The sequence below is a fragment of the Sinohyriopsis cumingii genome, chromosome 15 (assembly GCF_028554795.1).
Source record: "Sinohyriopsis cumingii isolate HCF-2022 chromosome 15, ASM2855479v2, whole genome shotgun sequence".
Classification (NCBI taxonomy): Eukaryota; Metazoa; Mollusca; class Bivalvia; order Unionida; family Unionidae; genus Sinohyriopsis; species Sinohyriopsis cumingii.
In genome coordinates this window covers 115,030,156-115,053,902 of record NC_142975.1, presented here as the reverse complement: position 1 = coordinate 115,053,902, position 23,747 = coordinate 115,030,156, and the positions used below count along the sequence as shown (strand labels likewise).

The window sequence follows — 23,747 nt, the reverse complement described above, 5'->3', positions numbered from 1 at the left end:
TGAATAAAATTCAGCAAAATTCTAGAACGAAATCCCACAACGGACGTCGATGACGTGCTTGTGGTAGTTATTAAAGTGTTGATGTGTCCACAGTCTTTTGTTGAATCATATATATAATTCCAGGTTTGAATATACTATAAATTCGAGCGAATGTCTTTATCCAAGAATTTTATCAGAGCACGTTTGGTAATTCCAGAGAAAATAATCACTTTCATTCAATAATTTAAACAAAATGAAACTCAGCACAACTAACTGGTCACAACATAATACAACTTGAAAGCGCTAGATGTTAAAGCACGAATGACAAAGACCTAAAAACTAAAAAGTTATATAGTTCTCTACTTGACCACAGGTCACAATTATCATTTTCTTTAAAAAGAAAAAACATTTCCTAATGGAAAAAAACCTTCTAGAATGATCTCGATGTTTACAAAACAGTAACCTGGATTACGTAGGAAACTCCAACTTTTTGACCCAAATTAACATATTTACCTCTTCTATTAATGCTAATTCTAACAGGAAGCTCATAAACAGAATAATGAAGCTATGTATTAGCTTTTTACATAATATGAAAGAAAGAAAAAGTCAATCAGGTCAAGCAGAAATTAACTCAGTTTTAAACAAGGTCATGTCTAGCATACAATGTTACATTACAATAGCATGTAATGAAATAATAATAAAAATTTAACAAGCAAACAATTAAATGAAATCTACATAACATTTGTCACACTCTCTCATTGATTACTTGATATATCTACTTCAAGGTTTTTGTGGCTGCTTCCACGGGTTTCGGAGGCGTCACAGCACTGTATGCGAGGTCTAGTGCTGTCGCCAGGAAATGTCTTTTCGAGTAGAGACATAATTTTCTACTCAAGTCGACGGCAATCTTTACATGGAGTTGTGGTTTCCACAGTTTCTTTTTTCTCAAAGCAACTCAGACGCTTCTCTTGTTTTGCCTTTTATTTCTTAAGGCAGATTATGTAGTAAGAGAACGGCCCTTAACAATCATCCATGAGAATATCTCTTTGCATGATGATATATCGTCTTGCATACTGGTTTTTCTTTCAGTCTTGTTTGGATCATCACATGTCTACCAGTTAAGGCACGGAAAGAGTCCAGAAATTAAGTTGTTTACTGCCTTTTATCGATGCAACCAATGTGGCGCAGTTTAAGGTCAACACGAATGTAGTGGTGGAAATCGAATGATCGTTTCCGCAAATGTTGATTAGTTTCACATGGGATAGATTCTGAGATCTTTGATTTTCTACTCAGACTTACAACAGTCATCAAAGTCACTAGATCTTATGACAGCTCTACATAAGTTCGGGGATTTATTCGTTAATACATTAATGGGTATCTTCACAGAACATACTGATTGAAGATTATCTGCTGCAACCTGCTTCTACACGTAACTGGTCTGAGAAAACGGCACCCAGTTCGTTTTCCAGTATATGATGCGAGCGGAGGAGTGGGTGCATCGAGCCTATTATGCATTCCAAATCACGGAAAGGGACAAAAACATTAATTGTTCCCAGATTTTCGTTAGTGATGCAAGTGATTGATATTTCAGGTATCGAAATTTCAGTGGTAGAATTCGCATCAATTACAAGTGAAACAGTATAAGACTGGGCATCACATTAACGGCTGCTATTAAAGACACACTACTTTTAAAATCATAGCGAGATAAAAATTTAATGGAAAAGATAAGGCCTAACAACAGTCACGATTTAAAACATTTTGGTGTGTTAATTATTTTTTCAATACTGTTATTGATTAACAATGTATCGAATCTAATTAATTCGTTTTGTTTAAGTCCATCGTCACTAGCTTTATTTTGAACACATGCTGAAATCTACGCATTTCTTCACTCATTGTTTAGGAATTGTATGCATCATTTACAATTTAAAACGTTGCGTTGCAGAAACAAAACAAATTTAAACTTAACATCTCCGTTGGATCTCTTTTAACTGATAATAATCACTTTGCATATTTAAGTAAATTAGCAATATTTAAGTTCGCTGACACATTAGCCCACACTGCAAATTTAAATTCCATATATTAATGATCGAACAATTGTTAGTATTTTTCTAGAAGTAGCGGCAACAACAGCAACAGGTGAAGAAGACAGAATGCTAGAGGCAAGAAGATGTAGACGATTATCATCGTAAATGTCATCATCATCACCATCATCAATATTAGCAGCATGATGAAGGATAAGAAAAGCAGGTAGGTAATGGGAAACTCGACAGCGAAAGAAAAAACAGTGAATCGATATACAAGAAAAAAAAATGATCTTACCTCAAGATGTTCATTTTTAACTGCTAGCCGCAAAGCTGTCCTCCCGAGTGCGTCACTACAGTCGATGTTAAGGTCTACATTTTCACTCAGAAGTCTTTTAACCGTGGGAATGTCACCAAACTCCGCCGCATGTAAAAATTCTTCTTCTACATCCACAATCTGTTCATTAGAATGAGAAAGAAAACTCTTCTTGAGTTCGAAGGACCTGGTAATCTTTGCTATTCCCATAAACCTTCCACGCTTTCGTTTAATCCGCGGCATGTGCAAACAAACAGACACTGTCCTTTCCAAAAATTATTCAACTAGATCGTGTCACTTTCCATTTACCCCACTATATGAAAATACTTGAAGCTGTTCATTCTGCAAACGTTCATCGACTTCAAACAGTGCTTCAGGAAGCACCTTTATGGACCAAAACACCGGATCAATAATATCATATTCTAGCGTTAGCTCGTTGTCTCCTATTCCCTACTAGTCATGACCCACTGTGTTTTAAATGTTAACTTATGTAATTGAAAATATTAGATTATAGCCGTACATTATACTTCAGTGGCTTTAACAAGTATACAGTCCAAGGCAATTATAACCTTTTTCCATCCATAAGTTGAATAAACGCTGCTATCACAGAGATACAGTGTGCCTAAGCTCCTCGGAAGGCAATCATCATTTACAACAGTTGAAAATAATATGGACATAATTCAATCCAGCAGTTAATTTCGTCTTAGTTCACGCATGGTGCTAAGAGATACTTCGTGCATGTGACTTCTCTCGGATATGATTACATACTGCTTGTGCCTGACGTCATTTTGATGGCAATTCTAACTTTTAACTACGTACTAAAACAAATAACAGTTTAATAACTTCTATTCTAAAGAGCTTGATCCAGTAAACCTCTGACGGTGCATACATTATTACAGATCCTGGCCCCATTGAATATCACCTACACAGAACTTCATACATATGTGTTCTAGATACATTTTGAGTGACTGTTTTAGAAAGTTTAGTTACGAACAGCGCATTACTAAACAGAAAACCAGGAGTTTTTTTTGTTGTCTTTTTCCAGTTGAAGTTTTCGTAGTATTTTCACTTCGCCTTATTGTAACGGGGGCACGTCTTCAAAAACGTATATTTAGGCGGGAGATGGACAACTGTCATATTGCTTTCGGGCACTCTGTAAGGCTGCCAATGAATGTAGGGTAATTGCAAACATACGATACATCCTACTACTGACCTAATATTAGTTACTTTTAAATATGTGATACATTCTAATATTGACAAAATATGGGGTCCTTATATACGTTTTAATATTGAACTAATATAGGGTGCTTTTAAGAAGATACGGATTGTGAGCGAAATATTTTACTACAGATTGTGTGATATTGTTGTCCTCAAAACTTACTGTTAATTAGAGACCAATTAAATATTCTTTCAAACATACGAATACTGGAGGTTAAATGTAGCACACCAGTTTCATAAATTGGACTCGGTCAATTTTTTTTTAAATACATCAGTATGCATGTACATACAATCAAGTAAAATAATATTTATGTGGACGATAGTTGGCATATATACAACTTTTGAAGTTATGATGGGTAGTTTATGGTTCACTAAAGAAAGGAAACTAAAATCAAACGTGGACACAAAACTACGGCTGAAACGCAAGCGGATGTGGACACCAAACTACGGCGGAAATTGAAGCGGATGTGGACACCAAACTACGGCGGAAATTCAAGAAAATGTGAACACAGAACTACTGCTACAATGCAAAAGGTGCTTAAGGCTAAGGCTGAAACAGTAGTTTTGTAACGTGTACGATTGTACAAGAATCGAACTGGATGCCATGCATTCAGTTCTTACTAAAAAGGAAAACATATATGGGTCAAGTTGCTTAAATTTTCTGTTGACAGATAACAATTAATTCCTGCATGATTCGCTTGTTAATGAAATGCCATGGATAAGAGAGTAACTTCAAACCTTTTAGCAAATTTGTCTAAATTCAGTTTTGTTGGATATTTCTTAATATGTGTTTATTCTTTTTATAGGAAAAACTGCGTTCTTGTACCTTAACTGCAGAAGGATAATGATGTTGCACGGGAAACTGAAAATAGTTTAGTGCCAGTTCAATAATTTTAAATTACTAAAGCACTATTTCGAAAGAACAATAACAATATTAAAATAACATGTCCAGCGTATTATTGAAAATAATGGAATTAATGTATGTATTGGACTGATGAGATGTGAGACTTCGTTTCAATTCAAGCACAGTCAACCCTTCCCGGTTTTGGCTTTCACCATTTTTTTAATTTTTTTTTTTTTTTTTGCTGTTGAAATGCATCAAACAAATAAACTGTTATAAAGCTTCATTTAGAGAACTATAATGCATATATACAAAACAAAAAATACTCTCAAAACGTCATAATAACCAGTTAACTAATATAACATTCATTAGAAAGACATATCAATTTATAATGAAATATGCATTAGATGGTAACATAGTTATGTCACATTTTCACGAAATGATAATTTACGGAATAAAATTATCTGCTTTAAACAATAAATATGTATTTTTCTGCATGTTTCTGCTCATTATTTTAAACATTTTCGGTGCATTAGTTCCATTTCAACTTTAATAACAAGAATGCTCGTTTTATTGAGTTTTAAAATCTAGCTTCATCGTAACGACATAACAAAAGGCACCAGTTTAGCAAAATTGTTCCTTTTTAATACTATATAAAAATTTGATCTGCACACCCAACAAATGTTACGCACATGCTGTTATTATCAAAGTGAGATTACATCATATAGAAATGGGACTATTTCGATAATACCTTAGACTGGTCCATAATTTTGTAATTTACTGAAAATAAACCATACCAAGGTTATCAGACTGATCCATATTTGTGTAATTTACTGAAAATAAACCATACCGAAGATCATGGTTGTAGGCTAGCATTATTCATTTACTACTTATATGATCTCGTACGTTTACTTTTCTTTTAGCTCACGGCCACCTAATTGGCTAATTGATTGACAATTTCAGGTTCAAATATTAAAACAGAACAATATTGTTGTAGAGAATTTATTTGTCCTCTACTCATTGACAGTGATACTTGTTGTAATCACGCCTCATTAGGTCCTTTACTTTGTATATCAGATAGAATATCAATAAAGGTTATTTTGGTGTTTTGCAAATCAATTCAAGGATTTAGGCTTCCAGCAATATTAGTAACTTTGAAATGGTGACTTTAACCGTACCATTCGGCAAAGTGACTGGGGGTTCTGTTGTAATTACATGTAAACACACTGGTAATTATCCCTTTCAAATTGAATGTAAACACCGTCATCATGTCATCCGGTTGACATCCGTTCTATTGATGCACAACTATCGATTGTGTCTATAAGCGTCGTATTAACTTTGACGAAAATTGTAGCGTTTGCTTTTCAAGTATCACGATAGGAAGCTATTATACAGATTGTACCTCTCCACCTCAGAAGCTTCGTATTACAAATTCGTTAGCGTGAGCAACACACGCCTTGTTAAAAGAAAAAAGTATATGCATGGAAGCTGGATTATGGAGCAGCCCAATTTAACGTTTTAGCTACATGTACATGACACATATATCTCTGCTTGAAGCAAGAGTGTAAGATAAGGCTTGGAGATGTTCAAACGGCCATTTTCTCCTCTGATTTCATTAATGATTTCGAGCATCAATTTAATGTCATGCAACCAGGTAATTAAACTGTATTCAGTTGAGTGCCTGCAGATTAAAGCCAGTTTTAGGCTTTTATTTAAAAATGTTTTAGATTCTATATTTGTTACAAAAATAAGATTTTCATCTTCATACGAAATCCTTAATTTTAAATAAAAGTGTCAATTACCCTGCAGATATTACGTTCTATGGACGGCCCCGTGGTCAACCGCTTGAACTAACGGAGACTTTTTGCAAATATATATTATGTTATGTATATTTAATCTGCATTGTGTGTTAGTGTTTCTAATTCATTATGCAGTGGACATTGTATTTTGGACCTGACTTTGTCCAAAATCAAGTTCATGTTCTTCTTGACTAGAGAAACTAATGTTTCTATTTTGGTAAAACAAATAATATATAGTTAATATTTTATAAGATTGTTGGTAAAATATTTGAATATTATCCTGGTGTAAGTAAAGGAAATTATATTTACCATGTTCTTTATTACAATTATAGTAACAGACGTTGTATAATTGTAGCGTTGATTGATCTGTAAATTATTATTTGTTTGTTGTCCTGCATCCTTACTTTTCTATTGTGAATTAGTTTTTATAAAGTCTTGATAACTTCAGAAATTATTAATTCTTGCTGTACGATCTTAATGCAGAACCATTGTGTATTGCTGTGTTCAGTATTTTTGGGGGGTTGGAACCATTTATTGACAGTATTATTCTCTGAAATTACAAAGTGTTCAATAATAGTCTTGGACAGACACATTAACTTGGAATTATAGTGAATTCAAACACGGATATATTGGAGTATACTTTTATGATTCATCAAAAGACTGTTGTTACATCATCACACTTCAGGCCTTTGATACATTAGTACATTCGAGACTACAAACACATCAACACTTTCAGTGTTTGATATTTTTGAAATGCCACTGCAATTTAATTAAAACTTTATTCATTAGGACTGGTGATAAATGTTTTGGATTATTTGGGATTTAGTTTGTAATACTGTAAGATTTTTATCTTTTTATTTTAGAGAAATCATTTATTTGTTGAATTTTATAAAACGTCCTGGTTTTCGCTTTTAACTGTTACTTTGTTTAAGACCACAGAGTTGTAATAATTAAAGATACCGTTCAGAGAAGTTCAATATGTTTAAAAGAAAAATGTAAAATTAAAGAAATATTGAAATTGCGTGACAATGATAGCGAAAGTAATTTAATGATTTAATGTGTGAAAATCTGGACTTCACTTTGATAAACTAAAACTTAATTTAACAGTGCTCAATATTATTGTCCTGTAACTCAGTTTAACGATCCGGTAAAGCGATATATCACACAAACAATTAAGGAGATTACATCTACTGCACAGGAAAAAACCGACAAACAGTCTTGACAGCTGCTCTTTAAAAGTTGTCGGTTATCACTTTGTTAACAGATGCAGAGCTCGGTGTGAAATACGTTTGTCGTTTGAATTATGATAGACTTAACATCATGAAAGGTAACTAAATGAACAAGAATAATGTTGCTCTGTTTGTGAAGGTATACACGCTATTTGGAAATTGTATGAAAATTTGATACAGTGGTTAGACCATTAAGTATCTCTTCTTTTTAGACTAGATATATCTTTTATGATTTCGGTACATTTTTAAAGTGTTCGAGCACCAAAACGAAACGATATATACTTCACCAGAACCAGCTACAATGGGATGATTTTTTTAATAACTACGAGATGAATTATAATGTTTTCTTAATCACTGGGAAACGTACCTTTTACCTGATATAGAAATGACGTATCTTCAAAGAATTTATTTGGTTGTACAAAAGGGCAGGAGGACACAGACTGCATAATCTAGAGGCCGAATATAGGCACTTCATTTACTATGTTGTCCTTGTCACTATCTATCTATTTTTAATGTACATTATTTGTTTTGAATAACACCAGAAAATGCGTTGTAGAGAAGCCATTGTATTTGTAAACGACTTTGGTCATAAATAAGACAAATAGTTAGAAGGACTCGTTTAACGGGTCACTAATGCCCTGTTGTTAACTAACATTTCTGCCAGCTTACAGGATGCAAAGAAGAAGGCAAACTAACCAGCAGCAGAGGGGGTGAACAGACCGAATTTTGGAGCGTCCAAAAACTGAAATAAAGCCTTCCTAAAAAAAAGGGATTAATAACCTTAAAAATCAAAATAACTAACTACGGAGGCTCTCTCAAAGAGATCCTTAAGTCCCTAGAGTCCCTAGGTTAGTAAACGTTATTTCTCCAACTAAAAACTTGTCGATGGCGAGTACATTACAAAAAAATGAACCATCTTGAGGTCCTGCCCACCTCTGCTGCTATTAATTTATCCAAATATTTTATCAAGTCCAATACGATATCTTGTTCTAGGATCGTACAAATGTATTGTTATAAATCCATGCGGAGTAGCTTGCGCTCGTGAAAAGAAGTTTTTAAATTTAATTATATCCATGTCACTGCTGCACCAGGTTTGATGAATATTTCTCATCGTGTGTGTAACAACTCCATTAAACACAACTAAAATATTACAGTTATCTCTGATCCCTTTTGGTGTTTGTGTGTATTGTTGAGTAACATAAATAACATCGCCGTTTTTATGTCTACCTCGAGAAAAAATCCTAGCTGGATTTGATTGTTTGTCCAGCATCACATCATCATATACACCTAAATTATTAATAAATCCGTCTATGGAATCTACTGATGGTGCTTCATCAATATCGGTTATAAACTCGATAACATCGTTATCTTTATCTATTCGCGCGTTTTCATTAAAATCCTTAAGTACATCATAACATCATTGATCATCAACTGACGGGGCTACCAAATACAATTTATCCCACTTTAACCATCTCATTATAAGATTAAGTAACAACTGCGTCTTTCCACTTCCAGATGGTCCTATTATTATCATTCTGACGGAATTCGGTAACGCAGGGTGGTGCTTGACAGGTTCTCGTTTTTTTGTCGCTGAGAAATCAATTATATCCATGCTGTATAAAATATCCATGGATTTATATTGTGTGAAGTGCAGGACGCGTACCCCGACTGATACACTAACAACTATTACCACAAAAAATAACAGATCAGCGGTTATTGGTAAGTGTACGCGGTGTGGTACGAAGAAATTTAAATTTATTCCCGGTGATAATTCAGATACAAAGTCAGCGTTAAAAAAAAGCAACGAGGAGGTGATATTGTAGCAAAATTAGGAAAATTACCGGGAACTCCGTGGGCTAAATACCCAGGAGAAAAACATCTACCAGGATATAATTTTATTGCGGTCCTGTTACTCGACTCGATATCAGGCTCGATAATCAGGATCAACCAAAACCAGGCGAGGAACCAATAAATGCTGTTGATAAAGCATGCCATACTCATGACGTTGCGTATAAAAGCAATGATCTACAACATAGGCATATTGCAGATGTGAAATTAATTCATGCGCTAAATTCTATAAAAATAAAAATATCAAAGAAAAATTAGCTAATTGGTCAGTAAGATCCGCGATGAAAGGTAAATTAGCGCTAGGGGCTGGTAATATATAAAATGGAATCGATTTATTATTCACCAAGAGGATACTGGAAAGGTAAAGCAGCAATTAGTAAACTCGCTGATGCAGCAGCGGTTAAACATCCTACTGCTAAAGCGTGGTTATCCAAACAAGCAATATGGCAAATTTATTTACCACCACCTAAGCAAATTTGATTTGCACATTTTGATGTTAGTGTTCCTAATGAAGTTCATCAAGCTGATATATTATTTCTACCACATGATACCGTTAAAATTGGTCGACGTCAAATAACATATAAATACGCGCTAACTGTTGTTGATGTTGCAAGTAGATACACAGATGCAGAACCGCTATCAACGAAAACAGCATCTGAGGTAGCTTCTGCGTTTGAACGAATTTATCAACGAGGTGGTTTACGATGGCCACAACTGCTACAGGTTGATCCTGGTAAGGAATTTCTTGGTCCAGTATCATCGTCGATGAAGCAACATAATGTCACTATCAGACGAGGACACACTGCAATTCATCGTGATCAGGAAATTGTTGAACGATTTAATCTAACACTTGCTGAGCGGTTATTTGGATATCAATACGCGAAGGAATTTATTCAGGATACGAGATCTCGTGAATGGGTTGCAAGATTACCAAGTGTGATAGCCGCGTTAAATAATGAAGTAACTCGAACGACCAACATGAAACCTATTAGAGCAGTCACAAAAAAGTATAACTACACAACGATGTGGTCTTTCAGCGCAACCAGTATTAGGAAATACTACTGTGAGGCATTTATATGAACCCGGTGAACTCGAAGGTGGTAAAAAAATGAGCGACTGATCCTATTTGGAGTGTTACCACACATAAGATATCCACCGTGACAAGATCCTCAGGTAGACCCGGAATCTACAGATTAGATTCAACTGCTCCTCAACGTGGATTTGTACGTGAACAATTACAAGTAATTCCCGAGGACACACAATTACCACCGCGATCGCTTAACTAGCTCCTCTACGTCGATTACACTCAAGACAGGTCAACATGATATTTTCGCGTGTATGACCGCGACTGTTATCTTTTCTATGTACGGCAAATTGTCTTGGATTATTACTCGAATATATCCATAACATCACACAATTACAACTTGCACAGTGATTATTCTGTTGTTGTTTCAGAGCGTTGATAAATTCAACATCAAGATCAAATTCTCTTCTTTTTTTATCGCTTTGTTTATAACCAGGTAATTTTTTTCTTATTATATCATTGTCAATATCATCACTAGTCACTGACTCGTCCAAGACAATTCGTCTCAACTGAGATATTTTTCTGACTCTAGACACTGCGAGATAAACTAAGTTTGACCACTCGATACGATCATCTATAATCCAAACAACTGTATAGGTAATAGTTAATCCCTGAGATTAAATATTTAATACTAAATTATGTTTCTCGGTCTGTCCTGGTATATCAAAGTCAATATTTTGCCGCCGAGTATCAGCTGGTCGATAACACAAAGGCACTGGCAGCGTCGGAAACTGTTCTCGTTGTAACTGAAACAACTCTCGTTGAAGTGTATCACGAACTATTTTTCTACTTGCAACTATCAGATCATTTGGTCGCCACGTTTTTAGAAAGTCGTTCATGGGTGTTTCTGGAATTATTCCACGCATTACTTCACACTGAATTTTATTCGGTTCTAGTCTGATTAATTTTTTAAATTCCTTTAATTCTCCATCAAGCGCTCTATGATCATCAGTTATTTCTTCATAGTAATCAACAAAGTTCTTTAGCCAATCATGTGGAGATAGTCCAACAAACGGTGGTGGTTGACCATGATCACCGCACATTATTACAGCAGTATTTCTTGTTAACAACCAGTCAAGAAATGTTTTTAATGTTTCTAACGGCACCATGCATATTTCATCCCATATTATAATCCTCGGAATATATTTTTCTCCCATCCTTAAAGATGTCCATGCATCACCCTTCCATCGGAAGAAGCTATGATAAGTACATGATTGTACTCCTCGTTGTTTCATCTCTCGCGCGAGTCTGTGTGTAGGTATCAGCACGATCATATCCGAGGTCTGAAATAGTTCGATCGCTCGAGTGGTTTTGCCAGAACCACCAGGTCCGTTTAGATAAACCTTTTTATTTCTGGTTATTGGATCGTATACCGATGGTGCAGAAGATATCTGATTATTTCTGCCTGATTTTATTAGGTAAATATCTTTAACCGCAACATCAGCGGATTCGGAATAATCGAGTATATATTCCTTTTTTATTCTCCACGAACCCCACGATGCACAAGTGCCCATGCTTAATTTTTCTAACAGTATTGAATATTTTTTACTTATATAAAACGAATCAGTAGCAACTCTGACAGCGAGTGTAGAAACTTTATTTATCATCGAGCTATTTCTCGACTTTTAAACGTATTTCTGTTCGTTGTATCAGCGATTATAAAATCTAACTCAGCATCATCCATAATCAGTCTTGTACAATGTCGTCTGTGATCATATGCTCCTCCTTGGGTAAACTTGCCGATTATTTTTCTACCAAGATCTTTTGTAATTTTATTTTCGTAATAGGTTATATCGGGATTTTCATCCGAATACTCCTTTTGTTGTGGTAAGCAAACTTCGGTTTGTTTCCGGTATGATATAATTGCTTCACTTACAATCAACCGTGTTAACATCGCACAATCGAGCATATACCGTAACAGTACTATTGGTGCCCACATTTTTTTCTGAAAAATGTTTTCCAAACCAGGTATAACAAATCGCATGGAGCTCTTTAGACATTTCAAATGACTCGATACAAGCAAATCCAGTTAGGTCAAAATCCGGTAATGGTCCATTTATCGATCCTCGTGCCATCTCGTGCGACGGATGACCGAATCGCTCAAAGTACACAGAACAATCTCTGTATCCAAGAAAACGTCCCGGATAACATGCAACCATATCAACTGAAATAACATCTTTATGATAATATTTAGTATTCCATAGTCCGCCGTGTCGGTATTCGACACAACCCAGTATTATGTCATTGAGAAAATCAGACCGAGTTGGCTTCCACGAATTTTTCTTTCTAGCAAAATGAGCCGCAACTGACGGAACAGTAAAACAGTTGCTCAATAGTTCGTCAGTGTCATCAATATATTGCAGTACAAGATTTTTCATTTTTTCGTGGAGAAGATCTGTTCGATAAGTAACACCATTTGGTCTTACAAACTGATCAAATTTATTCTTTTCTTCCATGCATGATTCGTCGCTAAAACTCTGAAATAACCATACTGACACAGGATCGATTTTACTTATTTCGTTAATAAAATCAAACATATCTCCATCAGAATTGTCTATGGGATAACATTTAACAGTTCGATCTCGTGGAAACACTGTTACTGCGTTAGTCCACGCGTGTGCGTTATGATCAATAATTTCGATCGAAGCTCCTTTTGATTTATATTTTGATTCATACAAAATCTCTTCTGTTATTGTCGCTACGGTTATTGGAAATTTTAATCTTTTTCCTAACTCAGCGACATCTTTGATAGACGCCCCGGTATCTTTAACCATCTCGCCCCACTCGTTTATTATTTTACGTCTTTTATCTGTTAAACCGTTTCCACGGGCCGCGTTTGTAAAATGTTCTGTTACTCGTTCAGCTACACAGTTTATTTTTGAAAATTTCATCGGCGCCAGTTTATCAACGCTGGGATTTTCATTTATCACATAGATTCCATAAATAACCGCGGTCACAGGATACGCTCGTTCATAATACGGTTTGTCAATACCGGTCAATAGACCTGGTTTGGAATCTCTACTTAGTATGACAGTTTTTTTATCACCGTGGACAGGATCATATTTATCACGGATAATCCAATTATCTGTTTCTGTCAACACGACAAATTTTATTCTAAAAAGATATTTGCGATTATCAAGATAGTTAATGATAATTGCTGCTCGTTTGTCATTCATCGTAGCGTCGATGATATCTTTGTCGCGTATAATCTTGAACGTTGACCAGACATGAGATGCACCATCTGCGTAAAATTCTTTCTTGGCGTCGTGAATTTTATTGATCAAACTTCTATTTTTCTTGTCAACTAGATGTTTTATTGGTAAATCAGGAGATATTCTGTCGAGATTAAATGTATCTGCGCTCCAAGGCTTGATTCGGGATAATCTATCGAATTCGTTCATATTATATTTCAAACAAGTATTTAAATTAAAATATTATGTATATAATGTCTCGATGCAAATGGCTCATGGTGGGTTCATTGACTCACTGCAATAAATCCTGTAAAAGGGAATTTTGCGGACAACACATGCAAAACGTTCACCGTGGAAGCTTAGGACCAATACCATGTCTGCGATGTGGTATTGGAGTACGAGGTAAAACAGAGTTGTGTGCGTGTTGTGGTGGTAAATAATATAGCGAACTTAAGAGATATTATGATTAAAAAAAATGATGTCAGTGACGGAGCTATAAAATCCGTGGAGGATTATCTAAGTTTTCAGACAAATTATGATTTAAACAAATAATATTATTATAATGAACCACGAGTTTATAAAGCATCCCATAATAACAAACTACGACTCAAATCGCGATTGTTTGATTAGAAAATGCAGGTTGAAGAGACCAGTTGGTACTGTTATTAATACCGGCTATCTAATGTTTGGTGCTGGGAAGAAAAGGTATTACTGTCATCGTTTCATATACGAGTGTCACAAGGGGTTGATCAAAGATGGTCTTGTGATCGATCACATCAACGGTGTGAAAACCGACAATAATTTATTAAAATCTTCAGGCTATTACACAAAGCGAGAACTCTGCACGGGGAAGTACTGGTAAATATGAAAAAACAGTTGCAAGGAGGGTAGTTAAATCCCTCAACGCAGAGACCGGTGAAGAGAATACGTTTCAATCAATGTATTCTGCTGGGAAATACTTTGATATTAACTCGCGTGTGGTAAACACGTCGCAGAAAATATAACCAAGCCCACTCTTTCCAAGAAATATAAGCAAAACATTATTTTCCAATATCATTAGAGAGATAAACTATCATCTTTTGCAAACAATTACCTCAAAATATATTTATTGACTATTTTTTATTTTTTTTGGTCAGAAATTCCCACTTTTATACTACTTATTTTTTGACTTATGCGAAATGGAGATTTCTTCTGTAATATAGCTTTCTTCGTAGATTTCTGACTTTCATGGTCGTAATTAGTCAATTAACCATCTACGTCGTAATTAATATCAATAATTATACCAAAGAAAGATATTTATGGTTTCTAACTTACAAAATAGAAAAATAAACGCATTTCCCATCGTACAATATAGCGAGCTATTTTGAAATCTGTTACGAGAAATCGAGGCAAAGCACGCTGTTTTAATGCAGATATTTACATTCTGTTCAGAAATACAGAAATATTTAAACCGATCTGCAGGTGGTAAAACGTTTGATGGTGCAGTGGTAGTATGTAAATATATTTTATCAAGGCAGAACACGCTGTTAGTGCAATATATTTACAATCTGTTACGAGAAATCAAGGCAGAACACGCTGCTCATTTACATATTTACAATATATTCAGAAACCGCTGTTTTATTATATCTATACAGAAATATTTACAATATATTCAGAAACCGCTGTTTTATTATATCTATACTGAAATATACAGAATCTATTCAGAAACCGATCTGTAGATATATAATAACTTCTGAAACGTATATTGTTAGATGGTTCGATAGCTCAGTTGATAACGTATCTGACCGTGATACTCACGGTCCCAGGATTGAATCCCATGACTGACAACTGTCGGTGGTTTACGCTTATTAGCGATTTTCATAATTAATTGGGGCCCCGCCAGCCCCTCTCCGCACAACAGAACCCCTCCAACCATGTCACTGGTGGTAGATACATGTTTTGTATCACCCACGGGCTGATTATTGGGGGGTGTTCTTTTCTGGCCCCATATATGTTTGTGCCGTTCTTAATTATTTCATTCATTGTATATATTTCGTGTCATTCATATATGTTTGTGCCGTCCTCAATATCGTCATTCATTCATTGTATATATTTCATGTACCTACTGAACTTGCTAAAACACTCGAATAGAGATTCAGGGAATCATCATTCATTGTATATATTTCATAAATGTTTGTGCCGTCATTCATTCATTGTATATATGTCATGTACCTACTGAACTTGCTAAAACACTCGATTGAGGTTCATGTGGGGATTATCATTCATCATACATGTTGTGCTGTCCTTGAAACATCCTCGTGAGCTGGCTAAAACACTCGATTAGGGGTTCACATGAGGATATATTTTTTTTATTTAAATAAATATATACCGTATAATAATGAACTACGAAAATATTAATGATGTAATTGTTGCTATTAAAAAATTGGAAAAAGATGGAATTAATATATGTGATGAACTAAATCCTGAAAAAATAATTTCTGGTTTTGAAATTTTACAAGAACGTAAGAACCAAGGAATACACACACTATCATCTGAATACAAGTTTATAAAACAGATTCAGGCGGTGATGTTTCAGTCGCTAGCTACTGTAGAAGAAGATCAAGTGAAAGAACTCGTCCCTCTCTCTGCCGCAGTAGAAAAAGTTAGATTTGAGTTATCCCACGAATACGAGGCAAAAAAATAATTAGTACTCGTATAAGACAATAAGAAAAATTATGTTAGATTGTGAAACGATCCAAAGTAACTTCGTTAGTGAAACGACCGAGCACGTGTAATATTTTATTTTATCAGAAACATTTTTATTTTATCATAGATCTTTGATCTTAATATTTTATTTTATCAGAAATATTTTATTTTATCAGAAATATTTTATTTTTTCTGAAATATTCTGAAATATTTTATTTTTTTCTGAAATATTCCAACATTTTTAGTCAAATTTGTTATTTTTTTTAGCTATTTTAGTCGATTCGTCGAGGAAAATTGATGAATTTTCCAATATCATTCGGGTCAAACCTCAAGCGGTTCTCTAATTGATTTATCGATAAATCGCCAAAAATCAGTAAAATTGGCTCAAAAAATGAGATTTTTCATGCGATTTTGTTAATTTTTCTGGTAATTTGCGAAAAAAATGAGGATTTTTAACGATTTATCGATAAATCAATTAGAGAACCGCTTGAGGTTTGCCCTGACGAAAAACTGTAATTTGAAGAATTTTCCTCGACGAATCGACTAAAATAGGTCAGAAAAAATAAAATATTTTTGATAAAATAAAACATTTCTGATAAAATAAATATTAAAATCAAAGATCTATGATAAAATAAAATGTTTCTGATCAAAGATCTATGATCAAAAATCATTACGATAAAAGTCTTTAAGACAGAAATCTTACGATAAAAGTCTTTAAGACGAAGATCTACGATAAAAGTCTTTAAGACGAAGATCTACGATAAAGGTCTTTAAGACGAAGATCTACGATCTTACACGTAGATTCACAATAAATTCCTCCTCACACAGATCTATTAATCGTCCTATGTGGTCTGTGAGTTTGAAATTTATTCGTGACAAATACTGATTATGTGTACGCAGATAAACAGGATTGGTTGGCTCTTGCACGATCAAATCCCCAGGGGGAACTTGTGGTGTGAACGTGCATAAGATGTATTCTTGTTGAGCCTGATTTGATTTTCCGAGATCTATTTGATAGCTGCCATCGATATCGTCACAAACAAGATTGACTGCGATCGTTGCTGTTATATGATTTCTGGTGAATTATGATTACCACCTCCTTGTGGGTCGTTATTATATCTAAGAATAGTTGCTGGTAGGGCTATTTTTCTCCACACAGCTAGTATTTCAGGAAAGTTTTTCGCGATAAGATCGTTGAGTGATCTTATTAATTCGCCGGTTTCAAATCCTGGAAGTGTACAATTTAATAAATCTGCTTCAGTTATTTTATAATGATCAATATATGCTTGTTTGATACTTTTTCTTCCTGAATCTATATAATTATTAGCATTTATTACTTCAATAATAGTCTGATTAGCGTATTTAAGATCTAATACAATTTGATTTAAATGTTGTATCGTTGCAATGATCTGATGTTTTAGATTGATATTGGGATACTCCAGGATATAGTTTTTAAATAAATGTGCTAATGTCGTTAATGTAGTTGTGTATTCGGTTTTAATTCTATCAGCTGATGATTTGAAATCTCTTCCATAAACAATATTATTTGAAGTTTTTATATCAAAATCAATGATAGAAAACGGTACCATAGGATATAATTTTCCATTACGAATAACACGAGTATCCCTACAAGTCCATGATACAAATTTCGGTATTCTGGAGTTATTATAAACTTGGCATCGTCAGTGAGAAATTCATTTAACTTCGGTTCTGGTGGTCCATGCTATTCTGGCACAATATCAGGCCAACCTAGTACGGATCTTATCGTGGACTGATAAATATCAACGGCATAATCAGGAGAATTTATTTCAACTGTAGAAGATAGCGTCGGCTCATGAACGTTAATCGATATTTTTGATTCTTTTACTGTTATTGATTTTATTATACGCGCAAATTCCTCATTGATTTGTTCGATCTCATAACTGCCAGTTGGTATTCCAGCAACGACCCACTCAGGTGTTCCATCTGGTTTGTTTTTATTAGCAAATACAAGTGAATTATTTGCTGGTGTACCATCAAATGATTTCGATCTGATGTTTGGCCAGCTGTAATATACTCGTAATTGTACTAACACGATTTCATTCGAGCGAATCGCAGTTGGAAAATTAACAATAAATTCGGGATTAGTCGAGCTTACCGAGCTCATCGTGGTCTTGTGCGGGGTTGTGTTTGTCACGATCTGCTGGCGTAGCTCCTGTGATGTCATTATTAATACTCGTACCTTTAAAAGCACTGTTATATATTTTAATCATTTCTGAAAATTCAAAATCAGAAATCATTCCATCACTGAGGCTTGCTGATAACAATGAAGATAACTTCGAATATGCGACCGTCGCTGTGTGTAATTGTATCATGTAATCGGATAATTTTTCATTCATGCAGGTGCATATTTTTTTTTGCGATGATATTGAGCACACCTGCAATAGTTGTTGCTGCTGAAATACAAATAGTTACGGCTACTGGTGCCATCATTGTCACCGCTGATAATATCACACCGGTTCCAGCACCAACAGCGGATACTGAATAAACGATCACGTCGACGATAACTAGTCCTCATCGATATTTCTTTACTTCTACCGTATATTGTTCGACTCGATCTTTCAACGTTGCCTGCCATTCACGTTCTCGAATTTTAATCAAACTGGTTTTATTAACGATCTCAGGAATCCCCGCTACGATGTTTTGCTGTGTTTGTTTGATCGTGTCAATGTTCGTCTTGATATCAACGAGTTTTACGTCAACGGTCAACGGATTACCAAAAAATTCCTCTGCGGTTTCATTAAATTTTCTAAAGTTTCTGCGAAGATTTGTGAATGCGTTTGTGTGAACGTCATACTCGGCCCGCAACGTGGATAATTTACCATCTACGGTGTTGTAGTCAACGTCAACGTATTTGTTTGTTGCTGCGTCATCGTCGAATGTTGGATCTCTTAAAACTACTATCTTATTCCCGTTCATGTTGAGTTCTTCCGTCATTGTGTCACCGGTATTTTTCACGCGATTAGCAACACTTGCTGTAATTTGATCTCTGATGGTTGTAAACGATACACTCGAATCCCTGCTTTTTCCGCTGCCAGTAAACACAGGGATATTATCCGTGACCGCACCGAGTACTCGTCGAATTATATCATTCCATTTGATATTGCTGGTTTTTAGTTTACCATGTCGATCCTGAAAAATAACAACCTCATCTGGGTCAACTCCAGCCAGGTTCATAATACCAGCGAGTTCATCTTTAGTCGCGTACTTCGACAGATCAATGTCATCGGACTTTTTCTTAACGCGGAAAGATCGTCTTCCGTAAATATCAACCATTATATAAGATCTAAGATCTAAGATCTGTTTAAAACAAAGCGGTTGCTTGTATAATCATGCACGATTTTATGTGGTGGTTTGGACGATTTTGATATAGCGTTAAGTACATTAATTACTTCACGGCCGCATATTGGCGGATCTGTCATTGTTTTTGTGGGTAGCGTTGAATACCAAACTTGCGCGTGAAGTGGTACAACATACTTGATAAACTCACGAGGTGGAGCTAACCCATATGAATCAAAATAAACGATTCCACGTGGATCAACCGCGTATGATACCCAATGGGTACCGGGTCCTGAATTTGAGTCAAGATTAATAATACCTGTTTCGAATTCATTCGGTTGTTTCGGTAATTGATCTCGCATAAAAACACCTCTAAAGGCAGATATTTTTAGTTGTTTAGCAGCATTAAGTAAATCAAAATTTGATGCTGGAACATCTAACGTGTTCCTGGAAGCCTCAGACCTCTTCCCCAACGAGATCCTGGCAATCTTAGGCCGCGCCCTTTTTTTGTATCCCTTTCCTGTTGCTTTCTTTAGAGCTATTCCAGCAGCTGTTCCAACAGCACCTAACGCGGCTGCTTTTGCTACGGCTGGAGCAGCAGCAGCTATTAATGCCGGAATGGCCGCTAGAAGTGGAAAAATACCACCTGTTTTAACTGAGTCCTTAATTGCACCCGCAGAGAGATTAAGTTTGACTCCTGTTTTTGATTGTTTTGCGCCGTTGAAATGTTTAAGTTGACGTTCTGATAATGATAGTTTATTTTGACCACCCGTGATCTGATCTCGCTTTAGTGATATTTTCATTCCGCAGTTTTTTGCTGAATTTGATTGAAGGTTTTTAATCTGACCAGGAGTCAGACTGACACTAACGTGATGATATGGCATTTTATGATAAAATTCGTGTTTTTAAATAACATGATTAAAGATTTTCCACTGGTGCATCAATGACTCTCATTCGACCACTACCACCTTCAAGTAACATTGCTTTATCACTGAGTATAACCGCGATTGCTCTATAATCAACAACACCTGTATTTAACGTTGCTTTAAGATGTATATCAACGACAGATTGTTTTGATAGATCAAGATGCTCTAGTGAAAAATAATAAATCGGATACAAAGTTCTGAAATCATGTTGTGATATTTGCAACCCAGTATCTACATTTTGATCACGTCCCATGAATGACATCAAACGATGATATACACGTCCTATATGATTTTGTTCATAATTTAGTTGTAAATTTTCTGTTGGTTCTTGTTGTCCGTTTATCCGTAAAGAAATATCTGTGATACCTAGTTTATCAAATATCATATGAGTACGTTCTTGACTATTTAAACGATCATGGTTCTGAAACGCAATAAAAATATGCCGTGGTGCAGAAACACCTTGTTGTGATGCTATGTGCCATGTAAACTGACCGTTAATATCAGTTTGTATACTACCTGTGCTTGTTGTTAACCATGACAACAAGGATTTACCACCTGTGTCCATGAAAGAAAGTAATCGCTGTTCTTCTGCGATCGTTGGAGTCATTACCGGCATCCACAATGAAAGTTTCGATATATTTACTTTACTAGCATCACCAGCAGGTCTCCACTGAGCATCGTTATCATCACCCTTTCTTGCAAAAACAACCGTGTGTCTAGCTCCAAAAATAACCTTTCTAACATTTCTACAAAATCCAAAAATATGCGATGGTGGAATTGTACATGAAAAACTTCTATTGGCTCCTAGCAACATATTTTTACGCGTTGAAAATCCCAAGTTGAAATTTAGGTTAGCACCATGAACCACTGGCCACACATCAGCATCATTGTTATCGGCATTGTTTCTTGGTCGTCTTATATTATACTGATCGCTTTCAGGGTGACCAGAATTATCTTTCACAAACATCATCGTGGGACCTGCTGATCTTGTATAATCATCAGAATATCTTGTTAATCCTATTATTGTTGTAGCAACGTCGACATCTTTCTGAATCGATTCGATATTTTTTCCATCAATCATATAAGTGGCGCTATCAAACAGTGCCATAATACCATTGTTGACAAAACCAACTTTTACTGCATCTGCGTAATTAGGATTAGTTTTTCTTACAATTGTACCTTCTACCTCAATAAAAGCCTCAGCGGGTAGAAAATATCTACTTGTGTCATGAACTTGTAGTTCATTTCTTCCACGTTGATCTGGTATTCGTGCGTCATAAGAATAAAACTGATAATCACGTACCGATTCATCTTTAATGACAAGAAGATTGTTGTTGTTCTATTTTTTGCAAAGGTGGAGGAAGTTGATATGAAGGTTCCTGTTGGAGAGTTGTTCTTGTTCTAGTTGTTTTATTCTCTCTCTATAAAGTCTTTTTACTTCTTTATCAAGATTTTTATATTCTGGATATTTGGCTTGTTTTTTTTTTTCGTTTCTATATACGCGATATATCCATTTAATAAGATTATCATCACTTGCTTTTTCATGACGGGGTTTTAAAATATCAGATTTATTAAATATACCAAATAATATTGTTTCGGGTAATTTTTCTATTTTAGTATTTCTAATATCTTTAATAAACCCTTTCGTTAAATTTTGCAACCAATTCTACGTTTTTTTCTACTGGTTTGGGTTCAGATGCAAATTCTTTTCTCACGTCGGCGACTTCAGTACGAAGTTTTCCAATACCCTTAAGTATTTCTTCATCGACGGATGGAGGCCGAGCCGCAGCTATATCAGTTGGAAGATCTCGTAAAATCTTCTTTGTCTGTTTAGTTCTCGCTGCTATTTTTTCAGTCTGCGCTGCAGTTTGTTCTAATACTGGAAAAATACCCTTTTTCCTCTTCTCATCATCCTCAATATCTCCCCATATAGTTTTTTCAGCAGCCGCTGCAGCTATTTCAGTAGCTGTAGTGACGGGTTTAAATAACCTTTTAGTCTCTTCTTCGTACTCAGCTTGTGATTGTTGCTGCGCTTGTAGGTTTTCTCTAAATGAATCTCTAACAGGAAGAAATTTTTTGATTGCTTCTAATCGTTCTCGTGCTATTATTGCAGTATGAGATTCCGGATGTACCATTTTATTATAACATAATGATTTAATTAATAGCAGCAGAGGGGGACGGGACCTCAAGGTGGTTCAGTTTTTGTAATGTACTCGCCATCGACAAGTGTTTAGTTGGAGAAATAACGTGGACTAACCTAGGGACTCTAGGGACTTGAGGATCTCTTTGAGAGAGCCTCCGTAGTTAGTTATTTTGATTTTTAAGGTTATTAATCCCATTTTTTAGGAAGGCTTTATTTCAGTTTTTGGACGCTGCAAAATTCGGTCTGTTCACCCCTCTGCTGCTTAACCCATCCAAGTTAGCATTCGGGGGTAACTATTGCAAAATATGTTTTTATATAGAACTAAAATACAATTCTATCCTATTCATAGTATCACCTTTATAATTTGCTTACCATATTGTAGTAAATGTCGTATATCAACTATTTTGCTAACTCCTTAGATTCTCTGAGACTAGGATATAGTTCTTAATTGGTGGTCAGTTAGTGTCATGAGACTTAAAATAAGCTTTGTACTTCTTCTGATAAATTACATTTCGCAAATATTTTGGTTCAATTTATGCAAAATACTTCACGGTTTGCGTGTAATTGTCATGACTGAGATTCACTGAAAATTGTTCTAACAATAATTGAACAAGCCGGCAGTTGTCTACAAGTCAAGCTTTTCTTCCTCACTCCTATTCCTGATTATCCTTGTGATATATATATATATATATATATATATATATATATATATATATATATATATATATATATATATATATATATATATATATATATATATATATATATATAATTATTGTATAACTTTTAGTTTGGAATTAATGTCACTTCAAGATCTGAATCGGTTTTAGCCACATCCAAATAAACAGGTGCGAATCATTACCAGACAAATTATGATAAAGAATGATATACATGGTTACTGTATATAATGAAGTCACACTTGTTATGTACATGACTTGTGTACTTAGTACTTAAATAATCGCTATCTCTTACCTTGTTGCATTGATGTTTTTCCTGTTTGCAAAATATGATAAAGAAGTGGAATTAAAATGTTTATCTTCCTTTATTGTACAGCGTTTTAGGTCGCATCTCTACCTAAACAACCTCTTTGATATTTTCAATAAATGTCCTCAGGTCATATCAGTGCATTTCGCTTTCTGATTAGTACAC

The 23,747-nt window shown here is 35.1% G+C and overlaps 1 protein-coding gene across 1 annotated transcript in view; it reads right to left on the bottom strand.

The window, feature by feature from the left end:
• LOC149782532 (short transient receptor potential channel 7-like) overlaps positions 1 to 23,747 on the bottom strand; it is a 141,061-nt gene that overhangs the window by 78,186 nt on the left and 39,128 nt on the right. The window contains exon 2 of the mRNA XM_089935153.1: positions 2,299 to 2,457. Coding sequence (XP_089791279.1) covers positions 2,299 to 2,457 — 159 coding nt within the window. The remainder of the gene's footprint in view (positions 1 to 2,298; positions 2,458 to 23,747) is intronic.